We start from the raw sequence: 12,507 nt of genomic DNA, 5'->3' as shown, positions 1-12,507 counted from the left end.
GCCTTTGGATTCTGTCCTCTCCCACTGTACACGTCTCTCTTACTGCTTCTGTCACTTCTTAGTAAATTGCCTGCCCAGTAGCTGATGACTACCTTCACCCAGCTGAATCCCCAGGGCCTGCAAGCCATCTTACATACTGAGAAGAAGCAGATTGTCTCCCTCCAACTTACTTTTAGTTGTCATAGTGCAAGTACTCATGTTTGTGCTGAACAGAATCCTGAGCCTGGTGAGATAGCACCTCTGACAGTATTTGCGGTAGCAGCCATTACTGAATATGTTTTAAATTATTAATTTTCTTAAAAATAAAAATAAGCCTAGTGAGTGCACATGTGTTAACAAGTTAAAAATAATACGAGGTGTCTGTGACCATGCTGCTTCTGTCTGAATCTTTCAGGGGAACTCAGTTGCTAAGAACAACACATGCAGCTTGCCATGTGCTAAACAACAACCAAATAACTGTAGGCATAAGTCCCAGCTGTCAAGCAGGAGATGTGTAGGGGCTGATTGGGGGAGTACAAGGCAATTTTCTCCTGTGTTAGATATGCATATTAGATAGTTTAAAAGGAAAATTACATGAGACAAAGACAGAGTGGGAAGAATGCTACCATCTCTTCAAAATAAAGTTCTCAAAAAAATTCTGTTTGACCAGTAGCTCTGTTCTTTATATAGTGCTCCTAACAATGCTTTACAGTATAATCTGTCCCCGGGAGACTGCATCTCTTTCAGATAGCAAGAAGGCTGAACTTTGTTAAGCTACCTATATAAGATTTCTTTTCTGGGTAGGTCTCAGATATAGTGAAAGGAACTGGAGGCAAGGACAGAGGCAAGAAAAGCCATCTTTATTTCTTCACACTCAGATAAAGACTGAAAAAGATACTTAGGCTTTTAACAAAAGTCTTTGGATCTTTCATGACTTTGCTTTATTTCCAAGGTCTTACTACTCAGCCATAAAAATGATCCCTGGCTTGAAACCTGACATGAGCTACGAGCTCAGAGCTTGGTTTTTTAACATACATACTGGAAAACCTGAAGAAGACACTTCTTTCTCCAACTTCCCAGGGTTTCATACGTGCTATACATAGCATCCCTAGTGATTTTACTGGTGGTCTTGCAAAGAAAGCATGCTAAGAACAAAAGAATCATAACAGTTAGGAAAGGGCACCTTTTCTTCATTTCCCCAAACTTATCATAATGGCACAAGAAGGAAATCTCATTTTAGAATTTGTCTCTATGTATATAGTATATAATCAAAAACTACAAATCAAATAGAATAATTTCTAAGACTTGAAGTGGATAATAAGTCAGAATGTTGAAGCAGCAATGTGACAAGAGGCAGATCAGTAAAATGCAAGGCACAGATCCACAAGCAGGCTGAGGATACAGTGGGTCAGGGATCTACAGACCACAGATCCACATGGGGCTTTAAAAATTATATGTTAACAGCATCAGTACTCTCTCTTGGCTCCATATGATTAGACAGGCATTTGAATGTGGTAGAGGTTATACTGCCTATCAAGATATTGATTCATAAACTGAAAATTCTCTTTGTGGAGCTTAACACAACACTCTTTAAAAGCTTATGAAGCATTACAGAACTCTGTCAAGTCAATATTTCATGTTTTATTTATTCCCTACTTGGCCAGTTCTTTGATTGGTTAAATTCAGTGTCTGAAACCTCCTTGTTGCATATTTACCTGAAAAGGCTTGAAAGAGCCATTTCAGGCTAATAAAGACAGCTTAGGGAATGACTGATACAGAGTCTAAATAATACACACTTGGGAAAAAAAAAAAAAAAAAAAAGTTATATAAATAAACAATAAGGGATGGGCATAAACAAAGCATCGTTGTGAAAACCTGTACAATTATATATGTATGCTGTTAATTAATTATGGCCTTACATGGAAGGATGGTCACATCTCATAATTAATTTTCTCTGAATGTGCCTGGCTCTGCATATCTACAACTATAAAATCATCAATTTCTTTAGTAGTTCTTAATGGATGTTAAGTGTTGATCATCACATTATACAGTTTCAGTCACTTCTGCGTCTTACCAAAATGACTGTTATATAGGAAGAAAAGCACTTCAGAACTAAAATCAATGACCTTGTATAATCTCTCACCATGAGCTTCTAGCATATGCTCTGACTTTTAAAGGTGGTAATAGGCATCCAGTCTGATTCATTCCTCATAAATCCATCACTGGGTATTTGGAGATGTAAGGTAAAACACTGAGTACTTGCTTATACATCAGTCATCATTCCTTTAGGAAAGAATAAAATTTTTAATAATTTTCCCATAAAAAGAAAAAAAATACATAAGAGAGAAATTAAAATTAGGTGTTTTGAACTTCTGATGATTTCAGTTATTGTATCTCTAGAGCCATCTGTAAGTTATCTTGACTAATTAAATCCAGATAATTTAAAACCTTAACTTCTATTAATTTGCCTAGTGTTTACTTTAAATTTCAATGCAGTTATACTGCACATTCAGGTTCTCCATTCAGACACATTCTGAATGTGCTTATTTGCACAACAGAAATTGGTGCTTTCCCTCACAACAATACAATGCTGCTGGATGAAAAATGTTTTTCTAGCAGAAACTGCTATGTTTCAGAGTAATTAAAAAATCATTTTTAGGGTAGGATTGATATTAATTATGATTTATTTATTTTACATTTGCTAAACATGCTGTTAAAACAAAACTATGGAAGTGCAGTTGGTGTAAGTGCAGCTACTGGTATTTCGAAAATCAAAGGAGACCAAAAATATTTTCCACAGAAATATTCCCTTCTCTGCCCTGCCTTGCATTTGTTCTCATTCAAGACTTCCATTAATTTGAAATGAGAGTTCTGGGTATGTCAGCTCTGTAGGACTGGTTCTTCATAAGGAAATATGACACATAGAAAAGAACCGAAAAAGAGAATTCACCTTGGAAACTTTAACTGGGTTGTACAATTTGCTACTGTGTTCAATGTATTTCAAAGGTATTCTATAATAGCTAGTAGTTCTTTCAAAGGTCACTCTAAAATCATATCCTGTATTACTACATATTTCAGTGTTCCTTGTCTGCCAGCTGTTCAAACGAACTTTGTTAATGAAGGCGAAGTTTCCTAGGGTTATCACTCTAACCCTTAAACCATATTATCTAGAAAACCATAAACCTTATAAAAAAAAGATATTAAAAGGTTTATAAGACATTCTCATAGCAGATCCTGTTTCCAGTGTCACCTTTTGATCTGAAGTTGGTGTTAAACTCTTGCCACCATGCCTGCTGATTACAATGGAACATGGGAAATGGAAACCAATGAAAACTTTGAAGGCTACATGGTTGCTTTAGGTAAATGAAAAAATATTGACTTTATACAGATAAAGAGAAAATGTTTCAATTATAAGTAAAATTATTCTAAAAATTAATGAGACTATTTCTTTAATGTGTATTGTGATATGGGGTTACTACCAATCACATTAAAAATCAAGGAACTGTACTTATAATTACTATAATCCAAGTATATAAGCTAGAGGAGAGTTGTAGCCAAAGAGAGTAGTCTTTATTTATCCTTATATCCTTATGTTCTGATTTCAGTCACAGGGGTTTTTAAATATGATTAACTAAGCTTCATTTCATCTGACTATGACCATCATTGATGACAATAGATGTGTACATGCAATAAAAGATGTTCTGCTCTTTAGGCAACTTTCATTTACTATTTTGTTAGCCTCTTTATCATGCAAGCCTGATAGCTACAGTTTGCATTTCCATTGTATAGGATATTAAGCATACTCTTCAGAGATGCTAAAATACTAACACTGTTAAGTGAATGCAAACAATATTCTTGTCAGTTCATATCAAGATCAAGTTTATGTTCTTTGTAGAATTATCTTTCCATGTGCTGACAGATTCAATTTTTGTAATGACTGGAGATAATTTTATGAGAGAAATGTCTTCTTTTGCTGCACCTATTATTTTCAATATAAATTGCTTTTCAAGCATTTTTGTTCTTGTAAAGACAAGAAGTTTTTGTTCCAGGTCATTATGATTACCAAGTACTGTGCAGGAAATCCTTCCTCTACTTAGGTTAGCAAAGATGTAAATGTTTAATTTGCTAAAAAAAGAAGAAATAACAGAAGACATTAATGTTTCTCAATATTTTTTCCAGTAAACTCTGGATTAGTGTTGAAAGTAGAGTTATTACCTTTACACCACTGAAGTGATATTGCTGCATTCCAAGAACAACAAAAAACACAGGAGTTAGATATTTATATATGCATGAGAATTGTAATCTTTAGCATTGGGAATCTCCTCCCAGCTCTGTGACATCACAGACCAAGGACAAAATGGACAGTTGTTTCCTTCCACAAATGATGTCTATAAAACTTAAACAAGAAAAGCAGTAATTAGAGTTGGCTAATTTAACCTAGATTGGAGGAGACTGGATGGCTCTGAATCATAAATTCGCATGTGGCAAAAATCAAACCTGTATTTTATTTTTATGCTTACAATTGATAGCAGTCAGGGGTCCAACTGGATCTATGCACTCCTCATTCCCAGATGTCTCATTGTTTTCTGTCTGGTGGCCATTGATTTCTATCTTCTGTTCAGCATTTGCTCTTATTTCTCTGCTTTTCTACAGCAGCTGACTCCACTGTAAGAAAGATGCTAATGAAAATGAGCTTTTTCAGGTCAAATACTTTGCACTTTTCACTGGAAGTCGAGTAAGACTTGAAGCTTCTTGTGTGTTGTTCAAAAAGTGTTGAGTCAAGCTAATGCAGATCTAAATAACTTGTTTGCCCAGATTCCAAAACATTTACTTGTAAAGATGTAGATTATAAAAACAATTCAGTGCTTCAAAATCAGTGAATACACTGTATAGCCCTCTTCCATTGGCAAAGGAAATGCTTTTGTGTGCATATTTCCTTTCCAAAAGGATTTGTAATTATAGTGATACTTTAATTTGGTTGTAGCGGCCTTCTCATTGTTGTTCTTTTCTTCCATTCCAGGGTATCATCAGATGAGATTCCTCTACTGATTATTTCAGTCGAATTATATCATTTAACTTGTATTTGTCTTAAAATTCAGGAAAAAATTCAGGGAAAGGGATACCAGCTGCTAGTAACACGCATTACTTTGAATTTGAATTTACCTGCTGTAGAATTTAAACTGTGATTTTAACTCAAATTCAGTAAGAATTTAGCATCTAGCTGTCATAATACAAGTATTAATTATAACAGCTTTCAACTAAGCTCTAATTATTATCATCCTTATTATCTGATCCTTTTAGAATAAGTAATCCATTTTTCAGTTATATAATGCTTTTTGTACTAAAAATGCTAGCATGAGCTGGTCTACATTGCATTTCAGTCAGTGGGTAAATCATTACACTGTTATTATTGAATCATGTGGATTTTTTTCTCCCTTTCTGATCATACATTTCTGAGTGGAAACTGGGAGAAAAATGGATGTCTTCAGCCTACAATGGTGTCTGGACTACAGGCATCCAAGACTGGCAAGCCTACTTAAAAAAGATAGCAACAGTTCATGAGAATAAATGACTCACTCAATAGCCTTAAACAAAGCAAAAGGAAAAATGTGTTAGAATAAGGAAAGTAATATAGATCTATTTTTTTCCTAGAAAATATTTCCATTCATTGTCTACCCTGGGCAGACAGTAAAGGAGAGGTACTCACTGAACTTTCTGATAAAATTTTCAAACTACTTTCCCAGTAAGAATGCCAGCAGTGAGTTGGGATGAAGGAGCTACTTGCTCCTTTTGTCTGGACCTCCCCTTCATAAGCACAGCCTGATTTTTTGTGTATACATCCATATATATGTACACACATTGTAAGTTATACTAATTAAAAACTGACAATTAGGAAAAAATGAAACAAGACACATAGACAAACAAACAAATGTAAAAAACCAACACCAAAACAATGCAAATATGTCTATGGCTACAGGTGATTCTCAGAATGCAAAGAAATTACATGGAAAGGGTGAAAAGATCTCCCGCTGCTCTGCTTCTCACAATTTTACATGTGGCTGATATTTTAAGTATTAAAGTGCTGAGGTTCAAAGCACACTGAGGTTTTGGTTTTTTAAAATGCATCCATCCTTTTAATTAATGCATACACATTTCTAAAGTTTAATTAAAGTATAGTTTTGCCCTTTAAGCCAGAAACTTTGATTTTATCATAAACATGTTACAAAGTATTTTAATCTACTATAATAGAACAGTATATCATTTTTATTGCTTGTATTGTTCAAAATGCAGTTATGAAAACGATACTTTAATAAAACCTCCCCTGATTTTTCTGCAGGAGCTACAAGAGTAATGTATTAGTCAGAAATAGCATTTATTTAAAAGTCTAGACATTTTTTTCCTCAGAGAGAACTAAATTTTATGTTACCTGGCTATAAATCAGACCCAGAGATACCTTTAATCTACCGCACCAGATAAAATATACCCAAGAAGTCTTGAATATAAATACTGAACAAGAACATCATTCCCCATGTTAAAAAGTCACCATTTTTTTCAAGCCAATCCTCCTACTCAGCTCGATTAGTAATTCACAAGTAGTATAATGAATCTACCAAAAGAAAAAGGGCTCCATTAGTATGTGGCATTGCTGAGCTGACAATGATTAACTCACATGCGAAACCACTAAAGGATGGCTAACAAACCCAGACCATTTTTCAGTCTCTTGCAGAAGCATGTGAGCTTATTTCATTTGCATGTAGCACCATAATAAGATTCACTGCCAGCTGGTCAGAAATATTTATTGCAGATGGTAATGCAGCTGGCATTAGGTGGATTGTCTGGGGCAAACTGTCATCATGGTAATATATATATTCTCCTTTTGGTAACTTTCAATGCATTCGGTTGCAAGCAGTTGTTTACATTATAATGTTATTCTTCATCATGAAGAAAATAAGGATGTTAAGGAGATCAGTGCTGCATAAAATGCTGGCAGAATATTAAACAGGAACTGTCAAATGCTGTCATTTTATACTTTTTTGACTTTTGACTTTGGATTTGTCTCCCTTTACCATGTAAGCTGTAATATGTTTCTGTGACTGATGTCTAACAGCAATGGATAAGTTAGGCTTTTATTTGATTGTTTCTTTTTTATTCATTAGCATACTTTTCATTCTTTTTAAAGGAATTAATTAACCTCTTGTATACTCCCACAGACTGTGAGTTCATCAAAAAGTAACATGCCAAAATCCCCTTGATTACCTATTAATTCTAACATGCTTATTTTCTGAAAAGAAATATTATTCTGAGATCCTTCTTTAGGGGCTGGCCAACATTTGTAACCCTGCAGGACAAACAACAACACCCCCCTAGCCCAAGAGCTGCACAATTTACACTGCATGCTTGGAAAGAAAATGGTGATAATAGCACTCCTGGCATCCCACAGCCTGATGTGTAGGCTAGAAAGGCCGTATCAGTCTTAACATCCCTTGGTTTTTTTCACATTTGCCCAAAACAAATGGAGGTTCAGGTGGTTTAACATGCCACCATCAACTACTGGTTGTCTGTTGTAGTTCTGCTGAGAACATTCCCACATATATCCTATGAATCCACATTTATAACCAGTAGAAAATCCTCAAATTGAAAGTCTAATTGTAAACACAAGACTATTTTTGTTTGAAATTATCTTTTTATCTGCAAAACTTTGTAGGTAAAAGCATAAATTGTGGAAATATGTTCCACATAAAATGTGGGCTTTTTTTCATTTTCTGTAAATGTAAGTGCTATGGGACTTAGGGGGTTTTTTTGTAACAAATATTTGAATTTTCACTGTGATACTCTCTTTTCTGGTTTTTGGCAGGTATTGATTTTGCAACTCGCAAGATTGCAAAACACTTGAAACAAACAAAGGAGATTACTCAAAATGGAGATAACTTTAAAACAAAAACACTCAGCACTTTCAGAAACTATGATCTGGATTTCACTGTAGGAGTGGAGTTTGAAGAACATACCAAAGGACTGGATAACCGAGTAGTAAAGGTAAAAATCTGGTACCTGATAACTGTTTACACTACAGCTGGCACCAGGAGTAAGCAGTTCCAAAAATCAGCTGAAAAAAATCCCATACTTTACAGACATCATAATATTCTTTAAAAGCAGAAAGAATTCACATCCTGAGACAATTTTCTTCCTTGCTACAAGCATTTATTATAAATGCAAATCAGGATGGTTACTGAGATACGTGAGGATAACCATTAATTACAAAATTTTCTTATAGGAGATTTTTAAAGCTTTTCTATGATACACCTGAAGTATGAGAGTCTGAGATCAAAGCTCACTGCCAACAAGACCTGTTTTATTTTGGCATTTGCCACAGGAAATTGGCAGCATAAAGGACATATTTACATTTGAACTGACATCATCCTTCACTGGAGTGTCACAAATTGAACAGGAGACCTTATTTTTTCACTATGGATCACTCTTCACTCTCAAACTAACTTTGTGCGGTGTAATTCCTATGACTTCTTCCAAATTATTTCTCATTCGCAGCACTGCAAGCCACCAAATAATAAGACTCAATCCCTAAATTGTCTTCCTATTAATTTCTTCAGTGAGTACTGGGTGGGATATATTCCTGGGACAGAATTTGTGCTTTAATACCTTGCTCACTCATCTCTTTAGATCAGTTAAAGGCATTGCTAAGGATCTAAGGACTTAGCAGTTACATCACTCCTTCAACCCATAGACTAATGTTCCTTTAGAACTCTTCACAACTAATAAAACCATTGTCTTTCTGTGCAAAATCATTTCACTTGCAGACTCTACTCTTCATTATCAATTATTTGGAAGGAAGGAAACGCAGCTTGTACATTTATAACCCTAACTGATTTCATAATTTTTGCTTAATATTCTTTTCTAAACAAAATTTATTTTGTATTTCTAACAAGAGGAGAAGGAAAAAGGAAGCATGTCATGCCATTATTCTCTGAACTACTCTGAAAGAATTTTCTGGTCATTTTATTAGCAAAACAATGCCTCAAACACAATGAAGTTAGATGAAAGTAATAAAACTGCTAGGCAACATTTAAATGTAAAGAGGGCATGGATAATTTAGAGAGCATGTAGCTTAAAAATTCCGTAAATAAGGAAGAAGTTAACTGAAATGGAATGAGTTTTGTCTCGTTATTAATAGAAAGCTCTCTCATAAGAGAAATAAATCATCCAGTACTGAACGAGAAAATTAATTAAGTTCCCAATACTCTTGGAGCTTTTTAATAACTGAACTTCTACTGACTGTAACTGGTCTCTGGTGAGGATTTGCCTATGATACATGTTTAAATATCTCCCTAAAGTACAACAGTTCAAACCTAGAACAATACAAACAAAGTTGCTTTGAATGTACTCTAGTGTATCCAAGCAGAGAATTTAGTCTGTAAAGAGAAGTTTTCCTTACATACAGTCATCCTGCTCCTGGACAAGAATCAGCATATCCAATACCCTTTCTATTAGTGCTAGAGTCTGAATCACACCAAATCATGAAATGATTGAGGATGGAAAAGACCTCTTGAGATCGCCCAGTCCAACCTCTCTGCTCAGGCAAGGTTAGCTAGAGCATGTTGTCCAGATTATGATCATATCTCTTTAAAGGTCTTTTGTGAGAATGCATTAAATATAAATAAACTTATTGTATGAAATTATATTAATATATGTTTCCTCTTTCTTTTTTATCCAGAGCTAGAAAAGGTATTAGCACAGCACTAGTTGGTATAAGGCCCCAGGTCTTCACTCATGAAACCTTATAATCTTTTAATTTGTGGTTTTAAACACCAAGAAAAGAAAAATACAGTTTGCATACATTGAGCAAGTATCTGTCAATTCACTCAGCAATTCGCTAGTTAGGATGAACATTTTGTATTCATGTATGTGAAGAAATACATGGAAATGTCATCAAAGCACTGCAAAAGCATCACATTAAAACACTGTTGTCATCTTGAATGTATTTGGGTCTTGGTTGAACAACTGATTTGGGGTGGTTTTAGGAGGACGATGTGGAATGGTAGTAAGAAACTCTATTTGTGTCTTCTCATGATTGGATTGAGTTTATTTTAATGTATTCATAAATTTCTTGTTAACATATCTGAGTTAATTATCTGATTCATTCAGACACTAGTGACCTGGGATGGTGACAAACTGGTATGTGTTCAGAAAGGTGAAAAGAACAACAGGGGCTGGAAACATTGGATTGAAGGAGACTTATTGCATCTGGTAAGGACTGCTATACAGATATACAGTGTGTAACTGAGACTGCAACAAAGCACAGTTTTTCCATTTCAAAGTTTGTTACTTGTTCTAGTTAGAATGGTCTTTATTTAGACAGCTCTAATCTCTGAACTCTAAGGAAATGAACCCTGTGCTACAACTCAGGAATACTCAGTTTCTTTCCACCTGCTCCAAGTCATAACCCAGCAGTGGTTTTTTGTTCCAATCCACTGCCCTCCAGCTATTAACTCTTCTTGTTCCATTGCTCCTCTAACATCATCTCATTCTTAAATAATAACTAGAAAACAAAATGAATAAAAAAAACAAAAAACCCCAACACCAGCATGGGACAGATTGCAAGAAAAATATTATTATTTTTTCTGAAAGAAGCACTATGAAATTGTAGCATACTATGCTGTTATACAGATCAGAAACTTCTGCATATTCAAGTGGCTCCTGCAAACAACCTACACTGCAATTATTTTGTGCTATTAGTACAAAAAAGTCAAAACATTAATTAATCTGTGTTAGTAAGATAGAGCCTAAAGATAAATTTGTTGAGTCCATGAGAGGCCAAAGGAGCCTGTGCAGGAAAGAAGAAGTCAGAGAAGTCCAAAAAGATTTCAAAAACAATAAATACATTATAATTATTCCAGAATTTCTTGGGAGAGCAGTCAAGAAATGGGCATGATAATGTTGGATGGTGTAATAGATGGATTCAGAAGGATTATGGAGGAGAGCTCATTGTTCTGTCTCATGATTTGCATCCAGATATCTCCTCGTTCACAAGTTTACCCTACTGATAATTGGTACCACCAACCACAGTGCCTCAACTTTCTATGCTTGAAAAGTCAAAGCAATGAGTAAGGAACACTTTCTGCTACCTAACTAAAAGCCAGCTGCCCAATACATTTTTATTTACTCTACTTTAACACATATTCAAAAATTGACCCAACAAATGTCCTACTTTCTGGCACCCTGAAAAATGGCTGGAGCATTTCTAAAGAAAATGTTTTAAACTTCTTGCAGCAACCTCCTTTTTTATCTACTTCCTTGTTTCACTGCTATTCCAGAATTATGAGGTAATATGTGAATTATAAACGATTACAGCATACTATTCTTAATAACACAGCTTGGAAAAGCCTTGCATTAAAGAGCAATTTTTATGTATTTTTCAGGTTTATTTTTGTTAGAGCTCAAGTCAAGCTTCAAAATCTCATTACTGCAGCATGTGTGCTGATTGGTTACACATAGTAGTACACTGTTCTTTCTGTTCTCTTTTTATAAGCATATATTTTTAATGCAGTGGCTCAGTGGTAGTAATTTCTGGTGGGATCTGCTGTGTATGCTAAATACAACTTGTACCACTATATACTTACTATTTGTTTTAATACTGTAGGAACTGACATGTGAAGACCAGGTGTGCCATCAGATATTTAGAAGGAAAAAGTAAGATTGATCAGAAAGCCACCCAGATCTTCATCACACTATTATGCTGTTATGTTTTGCCTAAAAAGAAGAACCAAGCCAGATCTGCAGTTCTTCAACACTGTGAATGTATTTGGTGCCTGTTTATAGAAAAAAAATGCCTTCTATAGAAGTAATATCAAAGAGTTACAAACATAAATTCCTTTTCCTTTCAGTCTGGAGTTAAATAAAAGTTGTTGTCTTTCAAATAAAGCTTTGTAATCCTTTCCAGTTGAATCTCCTTTAGACAAGAAGGCTGAGAAATGACAGTCACAATTATCTCAGGCACAGTATACCTCTCCACAGTGCTGCAATATCATAATACTTTTGGATGACTGAGTAAAATTGGACATTCATTGACCTGTTTCTATTTAATTTAGTCCTGGGTCACTAAGTCCACAGTTTCAGGCAACAGAATGGCTCACTGAACATGATACATTCCCTCTCACATCCAGGTTATTCCTTTGAATTTGGCCCAGGTCTATAGCTGCTAGCAGTTATCACCTGATAAATGTCTCATGGCCAATGTGAAATGCTGTAGCTCCTTAATATGGTTCTAATGTGGATCACTGAAAATGCTGATAGCCTCCAATTAGAACTGGCATCCTACTGACAATCACAGGGGAAAGGTCTGCTGCTTGATGCAAACTCTACATTCAAGAGTTGCTCCATGATGTGAAAACTAAGGCACATTTTATGGCTGGAAGAGGAAAACTGCAGAGTATACACTGACTGCATGTACCCTGTGCATAAAGAGTACTCAGCATGCTCTAATCTTCACCTTGTACCTACCTTTCAGAGACTTTA

General features: G+C 35.1%; 1 protein-coding gene across 1 annotated transcript; it reads left to right on the top strand.

The window, feature by feature from the left end:
* Nucleotides 1–3,238: 3,238 nt before the first annotated feature.
* RBP2 (retinol binding protein 2, cellular) lies at nt 3,239–11,686 on the top strand. The gene is made up of 4 exons (XM_010005078.1): nt 3,239–3,338; nt 7,835–8,013; nt 10,138–10,239; nt 11,633–11,686. Exons 1-4 carry the CDS (start codon nt 3,266–3,268, stop codon nt 11,684–11,686), a joined length of 408 nt encoding a protein of 135 aa, XP_010003380.1. The 5' UTR covers nt 3,239–3,265.
* The last annotated feature ends 821 nt before the right edge of the window (nt 11,687–12,507 follow it).

Source organism: Chaetura pelagica, unplaced genomic scaffold, assembly GCF_000747805.2.
Source record: "Chaetura pelagica isolate M959 unplaced genomic scaffold, ChaPel_1.0 scaffold219, whole genome shotgun sequence".
In the NCBI taxonomy this organism is placed as follows: domain Eukaryota; kingdom Metazoa; phylum Chordata; class Aves; order Apodiformes; family Apodidae; genus Chaetura; species Chaetura pelagica.
This window is presented reverse-complemented; position numbering and strand designations above follow the sequence as displayed.

Coding starts and splice junctions, on each gene's coding strand:
- RBP2 (XM_010005078.1), top strand. CDS start 3,266: ATGCCTGCTGATTACAATGGAACATGGGAAATGGAAACCAATGAAAAC. Junction 3,339..7,834: donor AGGCTACATGGTTGCTTTAG/GTAAATGAAAAA, acceptor GGTTTTTGGCAG/GTATTGATTTTGCAACTCGC. Junction 10,240..11,632: donor AAGGAGACTTATTGCATCTG/GTAAGGACTGCT, acceptor TTAATACTGTAG/GAACTGACATGTGAAGACCA.